The sequence below is a fragment of the Aspergillus niger genome (genome assembly GCF_000002855.4).
Source record: "Aspergillus niger supercontig An18".
Taxonomy (NCBI): Eukaryota; Fungi; Ascomycota; class Eurotiomycetes; order Eurotiales; family Aspergillaceae; genus Aspergillus; species Aspergillus niger.
In genome coordinates this window covers 1,185,834-1,206,235 of record NT_166533.1, presented here as the reverse complement: position 1 = coordinate 1,206,235, position 20,402 = coordinate 1,185,834, and the positions used below count along the sequence as shown (strand labels likewise).

The following is a 20,402-nucleotide window of genomic DNA, read 5'->3' as shown; positions in this document are numbered from 1 at the left end:
AAATTTGGGATAATAATCGTTCTACTGCACGTCGTGATTGTAAACGCCCATCTGCTATTTACTCTTTTTCTCAGAACCTAAACGATATCCGGATAACATGGAAGGTTTCGTTCGCTCCGAGTTTCTAGGCACGGTGTTCGAGTCTACAAAGCGGTAAGTTCAGCTAGAAGTAACCTGTCTTGACGCTAAGTAACAAGTCTGACCTTGATTGTAACTATTGGGTAGATACGGAAACTTGCAACCCATTGGCCTGGGTGTATATGGTCTTGTTTGGTAGCCCCTGCCCTGTTTTTTCTTGATTTCTGCTGGGACGAGAGAGGTTGTGAGTGAGTGAGTGAGTGAACGAGGTTATGACTGACAATTCAATCCAGCTCGGCACATGATCAGATTACGGGACAGGCAGTCGCCATCAAGAAAGTCATCAAGCCGTTCGAGACTGCCACAGTGGCAAAGCGTACCTTCCGAGAGGTGAAACTCTTGAAGCATTTCCGACACGAGAATGTATGGCGAGCTCATACATCCACCTCTTACATACCTTCTTCATTCTGATTATCTACAGCTCATCGGTCTTTGCGACATTTTCGTCTCCCCACTGGAGGACATGTAAGTACTCACAAACCCTTCATGTTTTCAGACAGCACCGACAACTGTCCGTCAGCTATCTAGTGACTGAACTCCTTGCGACGGATTTGAATCGACTGATGAGATCCAAGCCTCTGGAGCCCCAGTTTGTTCAGTATTTCACCTACCAGATCTTGGTAAGTTAGCGGAGAGGTAACTCCGACAGGGTGCCAGCGCCCAGAATTGACTAACTTCGTCTCCATAGCGTGGTCTGAAGTACATCCACTCCGCCGGCGTGATCCATCGGGACCTCAAGCCTAGCAATATTCTGGTCAACGAGAATTGCGACCTAAAAATATGCGACTTCGGACTTGCACGAGTGAAGGAACAACAGATGACCGGCTATGTGTCTACACGCTATTATCGAGCACCAGAAATCATGCTCACATGGCAGAGATACGGTGTGGAGGTAGACCTCTGGAGTACTGGGTGCATTCTTGCCGAGATGCTCACTGGGAAGCCCCTGTTTCCTGGGAAGGACCATATAAATCAGTTCTACTTGATCATCGATCTCTTGGGCAATCCTCCCGATGGAGTCATCGATCGAATTTGCAGTAAGAATGTGCGTCTCGAGAAATCACCATTCATAACAGTCCCACGCTCACCTGAATATTAGACGGTACAGATTGTCAAGTCGCTCGGGAAAAGACAATCACGCTGTCTAAAGACAATGTTCTCTGGCGTCGATGAAGCTGGTATGTGAAATTGTGTTCAGGCATGGAGAATGGACCACTCTACTTACCGAAACTTGTGGTACAGCTGTGGACCTTCTCGAGAAATTCTTGATCTTCGATCCGCACGCCAGGATATCGGCCAGCAATGCTTTAGAGCACCGCTATCTGCAGATATATCATGATCCCACCGATGAACCTAGCGTTGAGAGACCGTTCGATTGGTCGTTTGACGGCGCTCAACTCTCCAAGGAGACCCTCAAGCTTATGATGCACGTTACTCCGGTGTCTTTACTGCATGCGTGCTACATACTAACATAGAGCATGCAGATATTCGGAAGTGCTGGATTACCACCAAGCCGACGAATTAGCCCATCCGGTTACCCTTGCTGAAGAGCCGAGGTCGGGAGCTGATCTGCTCCCGAATTTCAGCACATTTCCCGTGCTAGGACGGGAGACCGATACAAATCCGGACTCCACGTTTAGCCTCTTGGAGCCTTGGTCCACGTGGGACATTGGTGATCTTGATCTATCAATACCGGCAACAGATTACGTGGACCCAGCTGGTCCTAGTTTATCGACAACAATCGGGTGAGCATGGAATCACCAGTGACAAGGTTAAGCCTGGGGGTCGAGCAGATTTTGTAATTTCGATACCTTGGAAGAATACTAAATGGCATGACGGAAATCTTTTACCCTTTCTTCCCCCCTCCCCGTTGAGACTACCAGATGATATTGGGACAGATTACAAGCCACATTCTGGTTCGTGTACTGTATTGGAGTCGTGCACATTTCCCAACTCAGTAAAAAGCGAACTTCTTCTCGTCTGAGGGTGCAAACTGACAGCGACCATACTTGGCCCCGTAGACGGGATGGTATGGGTCTTCGATACTCGGAATTAAGGCCATCTCACTCCTAGATCCGCGGAGTTGCGCCGAGTCGTGACTGACGGGGCAGCTTCTGGGAGCGTTCATGGTAATTCCGGTCCTACATTCATTTCAACAGTATATGTACTGAATTGGGAGTAGGGCGCTTTGACAGTAAGTACAATCCGTTGGGGAAATAAGCGTTGAGGTGACAGTGCATTCCACCGCGAACCGATATCGCACCAGGCCCCGATCTTTGGGAAGGAATTATGGAGATGTAAACAGCCAAATTGACTCAGTCTAACCGATAGTAAAGGAACCGCCACGAACCAAAGAAACGCCCCGGCCGAGAAGATGTCCGATGGATAGGCAGTTCCCCCTGCCCCATCCAGGCTAGCTGTGTCCATCTGAACTTAATCTGGTAAGGATTGAAGCCGCCACCCCAGTTACCAAGTGCTTATTCACCACAGGCAGTTCATTTAGCCAACTAGCTGGCTGTCCTACAGAATACCTCCCATAGTCGCTTACAGCTAACCTGGCTGGCTAGCAAGGGAGGGTTGTTCTTGGGTTATTGGGCGCGGTATACACAAGTGACTGAGTGGAGCCTTCCCAATGGCCACGTCGGGCCGAAGGGGGGTGGCAAAAGTCACCCATACAGGAGAGGAGAGTGTGTAGAGCTGGAGGCACTTTTCCACGCAGATCTCGGACGGTGGGGCTGTTTAGTACTTTGTAAAGTCGATAGGCCATCAGATCTAGATCTACTCTTTACTGTTTGAGAGTCTAAGCGAGGTGGGGAGTGGAGCCGGTCATGCCCGGTGTGCACTCGGAGTCTGGGACCACCTGTTTATCTACGGAGTAGACTAACCCCCAACAACTTGAACACACTAACTAAAAGCTAACACCATGTCAGAACTAGAAGTCACAATGCCCTGGTTGAGTCTTTCCAATCGACTGATGGAAGCCATCACTGGTGAGCCCCGGTTTTTTTTTTTTTTTTTTTTTTTTTTTTTTTTTTTTTTTTTTTTTTCTTTTCTTTTTTCTCCTCTTCCCCTCGACTCCACTGCCAGGTGGCAATATGTCGGCCGCTTTGCCACATCCCTATTCATCCATCTACTTGTACTGTGTGTACCACGGGAGTAAAAGTAGTAAAGCCTAGTCAAGCCAGTACTCGTGCTCAACTAGACTAGCGTCATGGCATATTCTCCACTGAACTTCAAACGTTCAGCCCTTGTGGATGCGAAGGCGCCTTTGAAGTATGATAGCATATTGGAGGCTCTGTCGGCCTCTTTGGCCAGCAACAACTTTGCACCCAAGGCGTTGAAAGGCTCCCATAAGTTCTTTCCGTTCATGCCTCTACCTCGATATGGAGACATCACCACGCCCTTAGCTGTCTTTCACCTCCCGCTACCTGGAGAGGGTGGCATGTCAATATGCTGACATGCCTCAACACAAGGACGATTGCCCAATTCGGAAAGCCTGTGTACGTACCTACTGTGAGTGTCTTTCGGTGCTGGAAGCCCTCTTCGGAAGTTCCGAGGCTTGGTACCCGCTACGGTCTACCAGTTCCACCGATGATACCTACTTAGAAGATACTAGTACTGGGCCCCTTGAACCACCAACTCGTCTGTACGGGGTAAACGCCCTTCTCCCCTGTCTGACTACTGAGGTAGGGCTCGGCTGTACTTTTCCGGCCAAACATTCAAGTCAAAAAAAACTCTATCACAGAAGATATCTGATCTTCCCCCCTAAACGGCAGCGACTGTTGCTGCTATCTTACAATGTGGGCAGGCCACACGGGCACGCTCTACATTTTGACGCCTCTGGAGGATGTTACTCCTTATATTATGGACTATACTTTTCAGCTGCACACAGCAAGGTCAGCCACTCCAATGGGTGAAGACAATGGCTGCGATATAGTCTCCAGCCCACGCAGTCGTAGATGTCATCATACGACGCTCAGCTTTCTGTGGCTTTCGGACTTGATACCTGGTCAGGCAATCTTCTCAAAGAGGCTTAGCGGAGAATTGCTTAGGCCCGAGATCGGCCAACCAATCGTCACTACTCGTTCAGTACTACTATTTACTCAATCCCCTGCGAAGAACGGAATACTGCTTATTAATTGTTATATGTCTGGTGCTAGGTTAGTTAATCCTACTTTCTCGTCAGCCAACCCACCTAGGCCAAATGCATTCATCACTGGGTTCGGATCGGCAAACACCACGAGGGGCCCACATGATAAGCATCCTTCTGTGTCTGGTATAGGATTAATTCCCGCTGCTCCATCAACCCCCTCTTGAAGTGACCACTAGACTATGCCATGCCATGGCACATGGCCATTATATAAGTGAAACACTTGAGCATATTTTCCCCGTGGAGACTACATCCCCACCTGGCAACCGAAGACCCCCACTGTCTGGTCTCGACTCTATTCCACAGACTGGCTGGACCTTCCGCATGAAGACACCCTTTCTACGATCAGGTTCAATCTACATCGAGGATAGAGTCTATCCTCTACACCTTGCTAGAGGTATCACAGGAATCGACTACTCTCTACATCGCAATGGAACATCTTTCATCTACGGCGGTGAAAGCTCCCTTATCGCCAACGAATATGTATCCCAAAGACTGATGTTTTGAACGCAAATCAAAGCTGTTATGCTAACCAACTTGTGACAAAAGATATAATTACAGGTAGAGCCCACTGACAATCACAAAGGCCCATTCCGTCCATGTATTGTGCGTATTTCTAGGAGCTGGGGTTTTCCGAAAGAAAAGAAAGTAAAGAAGAACAGTGGCTAATGTCATTACACAAAAGCCAACACACCAAGAAGGCCAGGACATGAGATTTGAAAACAACAAATTGGGAGACAAATAAATGGGACCCTTTTCTACTCTATCAGCGGGCTGATCTTCCACCCCGTCTGCCAGCTCATCGTTATGAAGGCGGAGAGCCTCACACCACTGTTCGCGAGCCCTCTCTTCGCGCCCTCCCAGATCTACGAGCCGTGTCAGCTTCTTCTCCAGAGCGTTCCTCTGCCAAACCTCCCACTCAGAATTGGGATCAAGCCTTTGGGCTAGTTTCCACACCAGGGAGGCGTTGATGGACACAGTAGGCTCTGGAGGCAACAAGACCTCCATCAATATGATGGAGGGGAGTCCAAGAAAAGGAAGTCCCTCTTCCGGAACATATTGCAGCTGGTGAACTCCCCTGAACGCCTGGCAGCAAATTTGGAGTCTGTAGTCTTCAGTTGTGCGCTCTAGCTGCCGCGGCGCGATAGTTTCTATCGTGCAAATGATGGGAAGGAAGCTTGGGAGTGTCATTTTGATCGCGCAACCGAGAGCGCCCGACTCCGAGAAGTATTTGGACCCGTCGAATCTCAATAAGTTCCTCAGAGTCATTGGGCTAGCGTCTGTAAGAACAAGAATGTCGATTCTCTGATACACTTTAGTGAGCAAGCTATTCAAATGGCTAGGGACGAAGGAGGTGAATAAGCGAACGGAGCAAGGTGTTCATACTTCTAGCGGCCTATACTCGTTGAGGTGGTGGCGAATGCACGCCTCCCCGACGATCAAGCTTTTTGCTGTTTTGAGAATTTGATAGCGACTCATTACGCGAAACAACTCGTGTAGTGGTTTGTTTGGCATTGGGACATCGCCGGATGCCGAGGCTGTTGAGGGATTTGGTAGGGGGTCGGCGGAGGCGGCAGTGGTGATTGTGGTGGTGGTGCGCTGGGGGTGGCTCATCATGATATAAGAAACTTCAGTGTAGGTCAAGTAAAGTAATGAATTAGACTGGTTAAGTTGGAGGGAGCTACAAATGAGGTAGAGGACTTGTATGTAACGACAACTATGGGTTTGTCTTGCATCTTTGCATTGCCGCGGACTACTCTATACATATTATTAAATGATCAGTCATGATGGGAAGACATATGATACATTTGAGAGTACGCCTCCTTCGTGCCCCCGCCCTATCTCACCCCGTCCACCACGTCCCTCAAGCCCGTATGCATCCACAGCGATCAAGAAGTGATGCGTTGGCATCAATAGGGCCTGTAAACCGTGCTCCTTCATCGTAGAGACGATAGCGGACATGTTGGCCTCTGAAGGTTCAACACTTCATCACAACTGGCCGTGTTTCTCATTGCATATCCGGGCAGCAGTAGCCGAGACCGCTCCGATGGAATAGATCGTCCGATTTTGAGTTGCTGGTCAACCGATGTCATTGAACTTTGCAGTTGGTGCGGAAAGGCACGGCATATGTTACACCATGTCTTAGTTGAACACTCAATGGCTGGCAAGCGATGTCCGCTCCAGGACTGAGTGAGGCGATGCAGCCCTTCACTTCAGGCCATCATCATATTTGGACAGCTACCAGCCATGCAACCCTCATATCAGCATCGTTTGGATGGGAGGGTACGATGCTCCGAGAAGCCATGTCAGTCAGCGACGGAGAATAGGAACAGAGCTCTGAAGTGAGCATACTGAGCATGGAGACGATGCATCGATGAAGGAGGAGGGGGCCGGGTTTGATCCAAGCGATGAATGCGGGAGCCAAGCCTCCATGACAAGCTATCCATGTCCAGTATATTGAGCTTAAGGCTATTGACCGATCCGTGATGACACGGAGAAAAAAAAAAGAACGAGAGATTGGCGAGCAAACCAAAAGTGACCTGCTTGCTGCTAGAGACTGGAAACACAGAATGTGAGACATAGCCTACCAGATTTCTCGTATAGACCGCTTCCTGCTCTTCTACCTCTTAACACTTTCTCTTTATCCGCTCAAGCCGCCATATGCATCTTGGATGACTTGGATAGGCCTGCCATCTCCGTCATTAGCCGTAGGACCTCGCAATACGTATACTGCCACAAAGAAATACATGGCGGACTTACCGTAGACATAGATCGCCACTTTCTAAATGTATTGAACTATTAAGCACATGGATAGCCAGCGGAACGAGTTATCGTGAAGGAAGGTGGAAAATACTGAAACGTTGGCCAGTGTGATCTATCTCTCCTAAGCTTTATGGCGTTGGATGGAAAAGAGAGGCGTCAATGATCTGAACCCATTGGTCGAATGCCACTTACAACACCGTGCTGTAGGGAGCCTTCAGCCACAGAAATATTAGGACCTGTGATCATCCGGAATAACTTGTCCTCAGAAGCTTCATTGGTGCGGATAGAGCCAGCTGACGAGTCCAGAAGGCTCAAAACACACCGTTTGAAAACGGTGTGAGATGCGAGGCAGACGTAGTCAGCATAAGTCACGTAAGCAGCTTTGTAACTTAGAGAATTGACAAGGATAATAGCTTGCTGAATAGCCTACGAGGGTTGACCTGGCTAGGCATAAATCATACCATCCCATCCTCAGCGGACTGAGCAAGCACCCCCTCCCCACAAAGTCGAAGGAGTAGGCACTCCTCAGGGGCAACATGGTTCCCTGCGGAGGTTGCACTTGTTCAGTCCTATTCACTCATGTCAAGTATTAGAGATACAGTAGACTCTAACGGATCAGGTCACGGACTTCAAGCCACAGAACGTAGTGACCGACGGCCAAATTCTCCGAGCAAGGTGTACTCAGGCACTAGGCCTGACCTGGTCTGTGTGATGCTGCTTTTTACTGGTTACCTCGCCTTTCAGATATTGTGCGGTGATCCTCTGTCGTCATCGCATGGCCTTCCTTCATAGAAAGACTGATTTCCCCACTGCTCTTCAGCATACCTCTAGCAAGCTGAACTGGCCATATCTTTTTCGGTGGTTGTCTGCTGTTTCGTATTCCGGAGTGAGAATTGTAGACCTGTAATATACTTTTATCAACCTGAGACAACAGCCACAAGTCACGGCATTCCTTGCGCCCTATCCATCCATTGACCTCTTCCTACGATAAGCAATGATCACATAGGGTAATTCACGTCATCGGCTGCAACTTTATCGCCGTTATTCGTCAACTACACTATACACAGTGCATTCGGGTATGACGCGGTGGCACCATGACATCGGCTCTAGACAGCCATGTAGATCCCCTAACAATTCAATCAGCCATAGGCCCTATTTATCGGAGAATAGTTGAGGTTCTCACCTCGCATACTATGTGTTGGTTATGATTTTGGGGTCCGCATCCTCTCCATAGTAGATCAACAAGGATCCGGGCTCTGCAGCCTGGTTCAGAAACTAGGCTTAGGCTCTGTTATGGTACGACCAGTAGAGGAGAGAACTGCATGCACATTTGTCGATCATTTCATTCTTGGTTGAACTAGATTGTCAGTAAGTTTTTCAGACCGACCGGACTTTAGTGGTTGTCATCGTCCGCTTTTCTAGGCCCGTCCCTTCTCTCTCCATGAAACGACTTGCACCCATATTCCCAGACAATGTGGGAAGAGGATTAGCACGTGCCAAAGACGCTAGCTTTGTAAGTGGGGTAGCAGAATGTGCAAGTACGCATCCTTTAGACTTGGATGAAGGCTCGGGTGGTGAAATGAGGAGCGTGTAGGAAACTTGCGGTTGAGATGCATGGCGGGTTCATCACCTGACCTGCTTTAGCATGGACTTTATAGACAAGGTGCCTAGGTCCGTGGTAAGAGATTTCTAGAATTCTAAGGAGGTTACTCCGCTTAGCTATAAATACGGTCTAATTATGCGGCATCGATACGAGTAGAATGAAAGGTAATAGCATCTTCAGCCAAGGGAGACCTAGTAAATGATATCCTCTAAGCCGCAGCGGGAGTAGATACATAGCATAATAATGACGGCCCGGAGACCAAGGCCCAGTGGCATCATGTAAATAATCGTGACGATGACCGAATTAGACATAGATACCCATGTTCGTGTCCTTCTTCTTTGCCTGTACTTCCGAAATGGCATCCACGTAGTTCTCGTGTCCTACCTTGCTCATGCCCTTCCGGAGAGCAATCATACCTGCCTCCACGCACACGGCCTTCAGCTGAGCACCACCAAACTCGTCGGTACTGCGGGCCAGTTCCGCCCAGTTAACCCGGTCATCCACAGCCATTTTGCGGGAGTGAATCTGCAGGATGTTGGCTCTCGCCTCCTCGTTGGGTAGCGGGAACTCGATCTTGCGGTCCAGACGACCGGAACGGAGCAGGGCGGGATCGAGAACGTCGACACGATTCGTGGCCGCGAGAACCTTGATGCGATCGTCCGAGGCAAATCCGTCGAGCTGGTTGAGAAGTTCAAGCATGGTTCGCTGCACTTCACGGTCACCGGACTTCTCGGAGTCGAACCGCTTCGTACCGACCGCATCCAGCTCGTCGATGAAGATGATGGAAGGTGCCTTCTCCTTGGCAAGGGCGAAGCAGTCACGAACGAGTTTCGCACCATCACCGATGAACATCTGCACCAACTGCGGACCGGCAAGCTTGAGGAAAGTGGCGTTCGTCTCTGCTGCACAGGCTCGGGCAAGAAGTGTTTTACCAGTACCGGGCGGCCCATACATTAGAGCACCTGTGAAAGTGTGTCAGAAGACCCGTGCTAGGCTGGGAAATCCACGATTACATACCTTTCGGTGCCTTAATGCCAAGCTTCTTGAACCTGTCAGCTTCCTTCATAGGCCATACGATAGCCTCCACAATTTCCTCGATTTGCTTATCCAAACCACCAATGTCGGTGTACTTCTCCGTCGGCTTCTCATCGACCTCCATGGCCTTGACACGGTTATCGTACTCGGCAGGTAGCGTATCCAGGACGAGGTATGAGTCCTTGTTGACACCGATCAGATCACCAGGCTTCAGCTTCTCGTGATCTACTAGACCAATGAGAGGAAGATAGATAGTCTGGCGGGTCGACGTCTTGATGACAGCCGACTTGCCCACCCGTGTAGCATCAAGGTCAATGTTCGCCCCCTCCTCAGCCGCCTCAGCTTCAACATCCAAATCCAAAAGCTCGACGACGTTTCCGACCAGGTAGGGTAATTGCCTAGCAGACGGACAGTCAGTAAAAGACCCGGCTTACGCCGCAATTGCCACCGCGTCGAACAGGCGCTGGCGGAACGGAAGACAACCGGAGCTTACCTGTTGTTCTCGATCTTTTCTTGGTTATCCTTGACTTTCTCTCGCATCGTGTTTTGCTCGTGAGTCAGGCGCTGGTATTCGCTCTTCATTATACGCAGCTCGTTCTCCAGCATCCGCCGTCGCTTGACGATGTCCGCTGTGCTCGAGCTAAGGATCTCCTCGTCCAAGAGTCCATCATCCTCATCTCTCTTGGCATCGGCATCTTTCATATCAGCATCTCCTTCACCTTCGGGCTTCCTGCCGTCACCGTCATCTCCTTGGTCCTTCTTCTTGTCTCTCTGCTCACGCTCAAGGTCGTCGAGGTCTTCCAAGGTCGACATGGTGGAAAACTAGAGTGCGGGCGTATGGGGTTAGAAATCGTAATAGGAGAGGGAAGGGTATCTAAATCGGGGTGTGGGTGTGTTTAGTCGAAGGTGATGGACCTAGGGAGAAAGGGTTGGGGAACTTGAGCTGTGTTGGAGTCGTGATGCTTGAGCTCCGGCCAAACAACGTCAGCTGTCCTGCCTACATCACGTGACGCCATTACAAATAGCTTGCGCGAGTCCGCTTCGGTGAAGCAACAACCAGCAATGCAATGAGCTTCTCTAAGCCTTTAAAATCTACAGGGGTCCTAGCATATGTACATTATAACAGCCAACTGATGTCGATTTACCGTTATCAGCAGCCTGCGCATACCCCCCACGGGACAACAGGTTCAAAGGTAGTAGTTGGGGTTTTCCAGAGACCACTGATCATTGCCAATATTTCTTAGTACCTCCTCGCGACCGAATTTGAGTAAACGGTATCGTGAAATGAAGTCATCGTTATTTACTGTCCAGAGTTAGTATGTGGGGTTATGATAACCAGAAGCCTGGTAACCGAAGACCAGCAAAACAGACTGGAAAAAGAAATATGAGAAAAGAAATGGGTACTGACTATAGCCACCGCACATCCTGCGCTTGCCCGTAAACTCCGAGCGACCGTGAAGCATTCTCCAGTTGTCAAAGACTTAGGGAAGATTAGTCCTGCTCGCAAACATCGTTCCCTGCAAACACTTACTGAGGGCTGTCCCTGGTTCAAGCTGTGTCCAGATCTCCATGTCTTTACGACGGATGATCTCGTCCCAGTGCCGTGCTGCCGTATACCATTTTACCTGGTCCTCCCAGTTCCAGTTCTTCTTGGCGGCTCTGTCATAATTGTTCCAGCGAATTTGATATAGCCGTTGTAGTTCAGGGTGAACCTTAAGAACGGGAGCTTGCTCCGCCGGTTGCACGCATACGTCCTCATTGCCACTCGAGTGGTAAGGATGGTTCGTCGACATCAATACCTCGAAGTCTTGCGGGCTCTCTTCACGGAGAATCGAAGCAGCCCGGAAACCGTCAACAAGCAGGCTGGCGCCGCCATCTCCATCGGTATGGGATAGAAGGTGGAAGAGCTGGAGCCTCGCAGGGTCGGTAAAATAGGTGTTGTCCGTATGTGCACCGAGAAATTCCGTCGTGTATGCGGTATCCTTGAAGGTCAAGTCGGCTGTGAAATCCCAGAATCCACCTTGCGCCAACGGAAAAGGATCAGTAAGCGACACACAGGAAAGGCCAATGATGTTGCCTTACCGTAATGAGTGTTTCTGATGAAAGCAATCCTCTTTAGGAGAGCTTCGGTTGATTCGGGGTTGGTAGGAACTCCTTGTACAAAAGCAAATCCCCAGTCGTACTTCGCAACATAAGCAAGATATTCTGCTTGGTAATGGAGGCATAGCTTACAATTCCTTCAAGCCAGTCACGCAGAGCACCATCGTCGGCCATGATATCTGAGTAAGGAAATGTTGGAAATGTACTGTCTCTGCCTGGAACGTATGACTTGATCTTTCTGAGCAGAGTTAGTATATCGCAAAGGCAGCCACTGCAGCTCAACGGTTGAAGTACCGGAAAGTCAATTCGGGGTTTGATTCCAACTTCGTAACAGGCTTGTTGGAATGGCTCTTGAGCCACGAGAATGGATAATAGGCACAATGCCCGTCCGACCCTTTACTAAGTCAGTCTCCCCTGCAAGGTGACGGGATAACATCCGCTTACAGTCTACTTCCACACCTTCAATTTCATATCTGAGGTTCTTGATACGGACATCATCAGGGATCTGTATCGGACAATGATCAGTAAATCGGCACGTATCAGGATATCAGTTTACCCACTCACCGCGAACGTATCAACAGTTCGTTGTCTTGTGTCTGGATGGATACATTTAGAGCATTGGCAGTTGTCCCTTGATATAAGTAAGTTGCTGATCGTGCACATTCGCCACCCTGTAGCTTTTGGACTGCTCACCGGAGCCAAAATGTTCCACTGTCTAATATCAGCATGTGATTTAACCATTGCATAGTAGAGTTTCCTTACAAGTTGCTGTTTTGACCTGCATGACCGAGCTGCAACGACTCCCACTTAGAATGTTTCAAGTGGACAGGCCATGGATCCTCGTTTGTGCTGCTACCGGACGCGGCCCCGACATTGGCTGCAACAGATGAATTCGCGCGTACTAGCGTAGGGCATCGAGTTGAGATGGTTGATAATTTGTGAGCCTTTGCGGAGGGTGTAACTCCGTGAATCAGTATTGCTATTCTTCGATAAATCCGGTGATGTGCCTCTTACCACTCCAACGTATCCCGGGGTAAATGATGACACGGCACGCGATATGCTAGTACCTCGGTCAACCATTACTGTATGTGAGAAAGTCCTGGGGTGTCATGCCTTGCGTGCTTCAAGGGACTAAGGGCCCTGATAAAGGAGAATCTGGCCAAACTATGCATTTTTTATCTTACTATACGCCAAACGAGGATTATTGAGGGGAAACAATGGATCTCCGCAATGTCATCCCATATGAGGCCCCACGTCACGTGGCAGCCGTCAATTTGGCCTCGGCCCGCCATTCTGATCTTGTCTTCCCTTTGATTTCAGTGTACACGTAGTGGATGGCCGATGGACTCCATTATTAGATTAACTGCCCGTAAATTTGCTGGGCTAACTAATAGAAGAACAGCTGGTGACAGATCTCTACACTAACTAACTAGACCACAGGTGTCAATCATAGCTTGCTTCTTGGGCCGGTGACCTTCATCAGGCAGCGGCCGTTGCTCAGGACCGCCTTGCCCTTACCATTCTTGGTTACGAATCGGATTTCTTCATAACCGTCTTGGAGACTGCCCGTTCTCCAGATCTCAGTGATAAGCTTGTCACCAGGTATAACTGGCGAAGCAAAGCGCGCTTGAATCTCTTTAAGATTCTTCGGATCACTACCACCGAGCTCCCGCAGGATACCATGAGCAGCGGAATTCCAGCTGAAGAGGCCATGGACGATGGCGCCGCCGAAGCCCATCTTCTCACCTGGCTCGGGGGTAGCATGTAGAGGGTTGTAGTCCCCGTTGAGTCTAATCAGCGGAATCATTGTCAGCAATTGAGGATCCACCTTTTCCACGACGCTAGTACTCTTATGTGGCTGGGGCGGTATCTCACCGATAGAGATGGGCTGTCTCCGGAGTTGTTTGAACTACATGGACGGCATCTGGCTGCTTGCCTTCAGGTGGGGCATAGTTGACATTGCTGGGGCCTAAAAATAACCGCGTCAGTAACAAGACTCTTTGATGTAACGAGTGCCTTTGGAAGCCTTACCTTTCGGTCCACCCCAATTACCCTGGCCAACGAAGAAACCGCTGCCCACAGTTCTTGAGTAGATCTCACCTGTCTCCTTATCCACAATGGTCTGTTCTGTTTCGATGACAGTGCCAGGCTTGCCCTTGTCATAGACTCCAATGACCTTGTTGCGTAGCTCGAACTTCTTACCCTCGCTCGTTGGGGGCAAGGGCTTGAGGATGGTGAGCTTGCGCTGGCCGTCAACGACGCGGCGATAGTCGAACTTCGGAACACCAGGGATAGGAGATCCGCCAGAACGGGCATAGAAGTCCGTTACTTCTTGATCAGTGAGCTTGAACGCTGTATGGAATATATTATTAGCGGGGTATTCATTCCATCCAGCTGTAAACAATCAATCCCGAGAGTTCATATCCAAAACATGACTCTTAAACACCACTTCACCTCTTAGGCTTGGCCGAGTAAATTATACATACGAAGGATTAGAGGATATGTGGGAAAGACAGCGAAGTTTGGGTGAAGCTCCTGTGAGAGCCTCAGTAAGATAAGTGTATAATTGATATAAGGCTATAAAGTGGAACTCACGTAGAGGAAATGCAGCTCATCGGCCTTGCAGCCGATACTGTAGGCAAATAGCAGAGCGTCACGCTTGAGCCAGGACACCTCCTGGCGAGGAAATTCATGACCAGCTCCTGGGGTTGACATTATCGAAGGTTGATCAAAATGCAGAAAATCCACCAAACACGATTAACGATTAAGGACAATGATAGGGCCTACGGGGGACGCTTCTTTATCTAGAGGTCGAAGATAGATTGATGCGGAGAAAGGACCCCAGAAGGGGCAGTTAGTGTAGTACATGCCGTTGCGGGGCTCCGGCCAAACCGAGGCTTGATCACGAATCAACCGACTAGGCCGAGAAGATTCCCCATCCGATAACTGCTTGTTTCCACGAGCTTTTATAAGTTAATGACGATACTGCCATGCCTCTCAATGTACATTATGAATTGTTTCCTTTCATCTTATTGGCGAGAGAAATGGACTTTGAGAGAAATATCCGTGGTAGTGGACCATTTAATTGAACTTCGTGAAATTAATAGACCTGAAGCTAAGTAATGCATAGACAGAACGTCGGAGGTGTTAGACTGAGCGTCGACTCGGGGTATCTACTTGGGAAATTCGAGGAGCTTCATAATCGTCCTTGTGGAAATCATCTCTCCGTACCGCGCCAACTGATGATGCCGTTGCCTTGCCTTCCGTATACGCCGAAAAAAAAAATGATGAGAAATGGCATGACTGAAATCAAAGGAAGTCCAAAAATATAACCTTCCATCAGACCGACATCCATACAAGTGAACTTCCTTAAAATGCTATGTTGCCCACAGGGCAGAACCTTTTCATGTTACTGGTAGAACATAAATCGACTCCAAGCAAAGCGGCTAAGCAACCGAAGAAATAAGGGACGGCCAGGAATTTAGCACCTTCAAGGGTTAGCACACGATATCTTATACTGTCAGAAACGGGTACTCACATCCTGTAGAAGCAGCTGCCCTCAGAGTAACGGTTCGGATCCGTGGTCTCAAACTTGTAGGAGATGCTGATGTCAAGGTCGCGCTTGTTCTTGTCGTTCGGCTTGTTCTCGAGAACACCGGAAACAACTTCCTCCTCTTCGACGGTCAAAACATCGCGAAGATAAAAGACGGTCTGCTTCCAGTGGGTGTATTTGGCATGGGGACCGGTGGAGAAGGTGATGGGCTTGTGGCATGCGCCGAATTCAATATCGAACCAAGCGATCACCGCGTGGATGAAGTCACTGCGCTTGGCAGGAAGAGAAAATGGAACCTTGAAGACCAAGTCGGCCGGAGTAACAGTGTAAAGATCAAGCGTGATGATGGGGCAAGGGTCTGTAACAAGCGCTTTCATCTCGACAGTATCGACAAGGGGCTCGGTAAGGGCAATCTCCTTCATCGGGCTGTAGTTGAATCCATACACATTGTCCCAGACTAAGATCCGTTAGCGTCTCAGCTTCAATCAAGAATAGTGGCGTCAAGGAAAGTGTGCTTACATCCGATCTTGTCATCCTTGTACTCGCCATCCTCGATGGCAGCCAAGTACATGGTGGCCTTGTCGGGGAAGATCTTGCCACCAGGAACAAGGTAACGGTCGCGGGCGTAAAGAACGGTGTCCAACATGCTCTCATAGAGAAGGAAGTAGCCCATCCACTCGGAGATGATGATATCAACCTTGGGGTAAGGGAGGACAACCTCCTCCATCTTTCCTTGGAGCAGGGTGATCTTGTCCGACAAGCCATTCACAGCAACAATCTCACGAGCCTTCTCAATGATCGACGACATATCGACACCAATCACATGCTTGGCACCTGCCTTGGCGGCGAACCTTTCAGACCGAATGTGTTAGATATCCCATTGTTGACCAGTCGATCGGCTTGAACACATACATGCTGAGAATACCAGTTCCGCAACCGACATCGAGAACAACCTTGTCCTTGAAGATGTGACGGTTCTGGTAGATAGAGTCACGGTACGATCTAGTACGAACATCGTCTTTCTAAAAAAACCGTTTGTGGTTAGCGATACTCGAGGTGTTGTGGAAGGACCGCACTTACAAGCATCTCCTCATGAATGCCTGAGCGGGGTCCGAGATTAGCCACATCCGACTAGATTTCTTAGGTCATTGATAGTATTTACCGTGGTGATCATAACTGTGATTTTGGTCAGCATGAATGATGCGAAGGAGACTTCTTATCTTGGCCATACCTCGTAAAATAACGCACTTCGGCGTGGTCCATGCCTACCATGCGATCAGCACTGCTGCTGGTCATGGCAGCAGCAGAGTCTGCTTCTCCGGCCATATTTGCGGATCGGTCGATTTGGTGATAGTCGATGTGACAAAAAGAGGAAGAAGAAGAAGAAGCAGAAGCACAGTAGAAGAGGAATATGCAAGGAGCAAAAAAAAAAAGAAAAGAAAAAACTGTGGAAAGAGAAATGCTATACAGCTATGTTCTGGAGAAAAAGATATAAGCGCCTCAAAGATCCCTTCGAGCGCGGCCCTCTTTTTTTTTTAACTTTTGCCTTGTTAGGAATTTCTCCTCTCGATGGCAATTCCCGCTAGTCTAGATAAGGTTAGCCTATCTTGATATACGCTAGTCCTAAGACAGAAACATCATGTGACTTACAAGCCCTTCTATCTTGACTAGGGCTATACCAGCCAGCAGAGCATAGCTCTTGCCAGTTGGCGGTTATATGGAATTTGGTGCCGGCCTCGATGCTGTCCCTAGAATGATCGAAGTTTGGCCGCTGGCACAATGTCTAAGCGGTTGGTATTTCCGGGACTTTTCAATGAATGCTATATATAGCCTCGTATGGTCGCACAACTGCTTTTCCGTATTTCGCATGCTACTGGTAGTGCATAGTACCGCGTAAGATTCCCTAACATGAACGAACGGAAACAAGCATCCCAAGCCTAGTGCTGAAACAGATGCACACCGGAAAAGTGGGGCTGGATCAATTACTTTGTAGATTTGAGTAAGATTCACAAATGAGCTTGAGATGGTCTTGCTTCTATTTCTGACTATCTATAGTGCAACGGTGAGAATGGATGCCTTTAAAGGTGTTGAACTAATCGATCGGTTGCCAAGCTGTTGTTCCATTGTTGCCGTGGGTGATGCCGCTCCGCCCCCGCCGGAGCTACATGCCGCCCGTCTAGCGTTTGAGCTGTTAGTTTCACTCCTGAAGCTTCCCTTCTCAACTGGATTGCCATACAACGAACACGAAAAGCACCATGTTTATAGGAAAGATAAGGAGGAGTACTTACTATTGCTTTCTTTTCCTTCTTATTGCTGCTCTTGTTGGTAAATCGACAGCCTCTCTTGGTGACCACCTTCCCGACTTCAAAGAATGCGTCAAGGTACATCAACCGGAACCTCATAGCATCCACAACCCGGGAGCCAATGGCTAAGCAACGAACAGGTTTGCCAGGCTGAGAATTGCCAGGATGGCAATGAAGTAATTCGTGAGTTACGTCAGCAGTACTTTCTAGCAGCTTAGCTACTAACCAATCTGCTACCAGCTCTCCATCTTCGCCTCATGCTGTGGACATGCCCTTCCGAATGCGATTATACCTGTCAACATGTCGTGACGGACCGCCGTGTCGCTCGTGATCCTCCCATGTTGAACCCAGTATTACAATTCCATGGTAAATGGCCATTCCGCAGAATCCTGGGGATGCAGGAACCATTTTCCGTTCTCTTCTCTTTGTTCAACTTTCTTGCCCACTGGCACGGAATAGGACGCATTCGTGAGACGGTACCAGCTTGGCACTCCCTGCGACCCTATTATATTGCCTTCGGATACTGCGGTTTGGCATGCTGGACCTTCAGCGCCATTTTCCACATGAGGGACTTGTCCTTGACTGAAAAGTTGGACTACTTTGGAGCGGGGGCTAATGTGATGTATGGTTTCTATCTTGCACTCCTCCGGATCTTCCGTCTGGACCAAGAGAAGCCTAGACATAAACCAACTTTACGCCGTCTGTTGACCACGGTCTGTGCTTTGCTCTACACATTGCATGTGTGCTACCTCAGCTTCTGGTCGTGGGACTACACCTACAACATGATCGCAAATATCGTGATAGGAATGGCCCAGAACATCCTGTGGGTGGCTTTCAGTATTCACCGTTACCGCAAGTACGGCAAGGAATGGATGGCCTGGCCCGGAATGATCGTGGTCTGGATTATTTTGGCTATGAGCCTCGAATTGCTGGACTTTCCCCCTTGGCACGAGCTGATTGATGCGCATAGCCTTTGGCATCTTGGAACCGTAATCCCAACTGCTTGGTGGTACATGTGAGTTTATGGTGGAATCTGACCATAGGTTTACTACGTGGCTGACAATTGCGATAGGTTTCTCATCAAGGATGTCCAAAACGATGTGGCGGGCGATAGGCTGAAAGCCTGATTCAGCTCGATGGATTAAGTATCCTACGTATCTGGACACGCATGACCATCATCATACGGTCTATTGGTCCAGCTTCGTATCACCAGTGCAGATGATCGGATAGTAGTAGCTTGTATTATATGATAGAGTAGTTTTCAACCAACCGCGCCAGGTAATCAGCCAATGAATAGGGTTTTCCTAGCATTTATAATGGACGATTCTTTTTAGTTTATTTTGCACTGAACACCAGGTCTAGCAAAAGACACGAGATGCCATGCCATGCCATGCCATTCTTCGACTCCTTTCCTCCCGCTTCTGCATTGCACCACGCCATGCCATGAATGTTGCGGGTGCCTCACCGCCCACCGCTCGGGACCCTGGGTGGCAGTACAGGGGAACAGGGGCAGGAAACTAACCTGAGCTGGACGGAGCGTGTCTCACCCAATCTTTTATTTGACCCTCCCCTCTCTCGTTTTTTTTTTATTGTGGTTCTACCCCCCTTTCGCTTCATATTATATGTCCCTTGGCCCCCTGAGGTCTCAGTTATTCAAGCTCTTTTGGTGCTAGTCAACATATCCTTGGTTTAGTTTGCGCCACAATGGCGTCCCCGGCTATCAGAAAGGCGATCGCTGAAGCGGCGTCGCAGTACTCCAAGCCCGAAGGGAAGGTCTTCCAATATGGTACCGCGGGGGTAAGTCCGCTACTTTTGAAAACCGAGTCTCTGGACATCATCTGAAGCAATATGTACTAATCACCTCCCTTGCTTATAGTTCCGTATGAAGGCGTAAGTTGCTCCCTGCCGATAAACACCTCGAAGGATCGACCCCGCCTCCACAATACCCCGCGACCGCCCTTTTGTTTACACTTTGACCAACGCATTGCCAGTGATCTCCTCAACACCGTAGTCTTCACCGTGGGCTTGCTTGCCGGGCTTCGCTCCAGAAAGCTGAGTGGACAATGGGTTGGTGTCATGGTCACTGCCAGTCACAACCCCGCGGAAGATAATGGCGTCAAGTTGATTGATCCCATGGTGAGTCGAACCTCGCCAGTATGAAGTATTGGCAATGATACGATAGGTGACTAAACTTTCATAGGGTGAAATGCTGGAGGTAAGCTCCCAGAGCTGCAAGATACTGAAATGCGACCACTTTCTCACATCGGTGTAGGCTGAGTGGGAAACATATGCCACCAGACTTGCCAACGCCCCGCTTGACAAGGTTGGCGATGTCTTTGACGAACTCATCAAGGAGATTGATGTCAGCATGGAGAACCCAGCTCGTGTCGTCTTCGCTCGCGACACTCGTGCCTCTGGCTCGCGTCTGGTCTCTGTCATCAACGCCGCCCTTACCGCTTCGGAGGTCGAATTCCTCGATCTGAAGTACATGACCACCCCTCAGCTCCACTATGTTGTGCGCTGCAAGAACACCCTGGGCACCCAGTATGAGTATGGAGAGCCCACAGAGCAGGGCTACTATGAGAAGCTTGCCGAAGCTTTCAAGAGAGTTATGCGTGGTGTCAAGGTCAAGGGCTCCTTGACCGTGGACTGCGCGAACGGTGTTGGCGGACCCAAGCTGAGAGAGCTCATCAAGTACCTGCCCGGCCCGGAGGAGGGTGGCATGGATATCAAGATTGTTAATGATGATGTCATTAA

The 20,402-nt window shown here is 49.3% G+C and overlaps 11 protein-coding genes across 11 annotated transcripts; 4 read left to right on the top strand and 7 right to left on the bottom strand.

Moving 5' to 3' along the window:
- Positions 1–97: 97 nt before the first annotated feature.
- On the top strand, positions 98–1,887 carry An18g05270 (uncharacterized protein; the record flags this gene model as incomplete). The annotated part of the gene is made up of 9 exons (XM_059745821.1): positions 98–153; positions 226–273; positions 372–501; positions 560–603; positions 659–758; positions 827–1,183; positions 1,238–1,316; positions 1,381–1,579; positions 1,623–1,887. The coding sequence occupies 9 exons, from the start codon at positions 98–100 to the stop codon at positions 1,885–1,887; spliced, it is 1,278 nt and encodes a 425-aa protein (XP_059606597.1).
- Positions 1,888–2,092: 205 nt separating this feature from the next.
- On the bottom strand, positions 2,093–3,123 carry An18g05260 (hypothetical protein; the record flags this gene model as incomplete). The annotated part of the gene is made up of 4 exons (XM_059745820.1): positions 2,093–2,279; positions 2,372–2,537; positions 2,694–2,835; positions 3,061–3,123. 4 exons carry the CDS (start codon positions 3,121–3,123, stop codon positions 2,093–2,095), a joined length of 558 nt encoding a protein of 185 aa, XP_059606596.1.
- Positions 3,124–3,588: 465 nt separating this feature from the next.
- Positions 3,589–4,455, top strand: An18g05250 (hypothetical protein; the record flags this gene model as incomplete). The annotated part of the gene is made up of 3 exons (XM_059745819.1): positions 3,589–3,638; positions 3,722–3,837; positions 3,947–4,455. The coding sequence occupies 3 exons, from the start codon at positions 3,589–3,591 to the stop codon at positions 4,453–4,455; spliced, it is 675 nt and encodes a 224-aa protein (XP_059606595.1).
- Positions 4,456–5,046: 591 nt separating this feature from the next.
- Positions 5,047–8,512, bottom strand: An18g05240 (hypothetical protein; the record flags this gene model as incomplete). Its single annotated transcript, XM_059745818.1, has 15 exons — positions 5,047–5,145; positions 5,201–5,593; positions 5,675–5,887; positions 5,974–6,044; positions 6,136–6,258; positions 6,425–6,494; positions 6,543–6,715; positions 6,877–6,936; positions 7,222–7,468; positions 7,513–7,609; positions 7,703–7,739; positions 7,784–8,027; positions 8,110–8,155; positions 8,244–8,314; positions 8,435–8,512. The coding sequence occupies 15 exons, from the start codon at positions 8,510–8,512 to the stop codon at positions 5,047–5,049; spliced, it is 2,022 nt and encodes a 673-aa protein (XP_059606594.1).
- Positions 8,513–8,957: 445 nt separating this feature from the next.
- Positions 8,958–10,502, bottom strand: An18g05230 (uncharacterized protein; the record flags this gene model as incomplete). Its single annotated transcript, XM_001398940.3, has 3 exons — positions 8,958–9,616; positions 9,672–10,087; positions 10,183–10,502. 3 exons carry the CDS (start codon positions 10,500–10,502, stop codon positions 8,958–8,960), a joined length of 1,395 nt encoding a protein of 464 aa, XP_001398977.1.
- A 374-nt stretch (positions 10,503–10,876) lies between these two features.
- Positions 10,877–12,961, bottom strand: An18g05220 (uncharacterized protein; the record flags this gene model as incomplete). Its single annotated transcript, XM_059745817.1, has 11 exons — positions 10,877–10,992; positions 11,221–11,671; positions 11,746–11,871; positions 11,922–12,027; positions 12,084–12,183; positions 12,234–12,294; positions 12,354–12,420; positions 12,483–12,500; positions 12,552–12,733; positions 12,804–12,849; positions 12,903–12,961. The coding sequence occupies 11 exons, from the start codon at positions 12,959–12,961 to the stop codon at positions 10,877–10,879; spliced, it is 1,332 nt and encodes a 443-aa protein (XP_059606593.1).
- Positions 12,962–13,236: 275 nt separating this feature from the next.
- An18g05210 (uncharacterized protein) lies at positions 13,237–14,504 on the bottom strand (the record flags this gene model as incomplete). Its single annotated transcript, XM_059745816.1, has 5 exons — positions 13,237–13,579; positions 13,665–13,758; positions 13,821–14,183; positions 14,276–14,324; positions 14,385–14,504. The coding sequence occupies 5 exons, from the start codon at positions 14,502–14,504 to the stop codon at positions 13,237–13,239; spliced, it is 969 nt and encodes a 322-aa protein (XP_059606592.1).
- A 42-nt stretch (positions 14,505–14,546) lies between these two features.
- On the bottom strand, positions 14,547–15,197 carry An18g05200 (hypothetical protein; the record flags this gene model as incomplete). Its single annotated transcript, XM_059745815.1, has 3 exons — positions 14,547–14,752; positions 14,899–14,962; positions 15,180–15,197. The coding sequence occupies 3 exons, from the start codon at positions 15,195–15,197 to the stop codon at positions 14,547–14,549; spliced, it is 288 nt and encodes a 95-aa protein (XP_059606591.1).
- Positions 15,198–15,270: 73 nt separating this feature from the next.
- Positions 15,271–16,668, bottom strand: An18g05190 (uncharacterized protein; the record flags this gene model as incomplete). The annotated part of the gene is made up of 7 exons (XM_001398936.3): positions 15,271–15,277; positions 15,328–15,799; positions 15,862–16,193; positions 16,255–16,364; positions 16,423–16,442; positions 16,505–16,518; positions 16,574–16,668. The coding sequence occupies 7 exons, from the start codon at positions 16,666–16,668 to the stop codon at positions 15,271–15,273; spliced, it is 1,050 nt and encodes a 349-aa protein (XP_001398973.3).
- A 742-nt stretch (positions 16,669–17,410) lies between these two features.
- On the top strand, positions 17,411–18,772 carry An18g05180 (uncharacterized protein; the record flags this gene model as incomplete). The annotated part of the gene is made up of 4 exons (XM_059745814.1): positions 17,411–17,599; positions 17,680–17,785; positions 17,886–18,660; positions 18,718–18,772. 4 exons carry the CDS (start codon positions 17,411–17,413, stop codon positions 18,770–18,772), a joined length of 1,125 nt encoding a protein of 374 aa, XP_059606590.1.
- Positions 18,773–19,349: 577 nt separating this feature from the next.
- On the top strand, positions 19,350–20,394 carry An18g05170 (uncharacterized protein; the record flags this gene model as incomplete). The annotated part of the gene is made up of 5 exons (XM_001398934.3): positions 19,350–19,442; positions 19,522–19,535; positions 19,637–19,781; positions 19,846–19,860; positions 19,918–20,394. Coding segments are annotated over 5 exons (744 nt in total), but the record flags the coding sequence as incomplete, so codon positions are not given.
- Between the last annotated feature and the right edge of the window lie 8 nt (positions 20,395–20,402).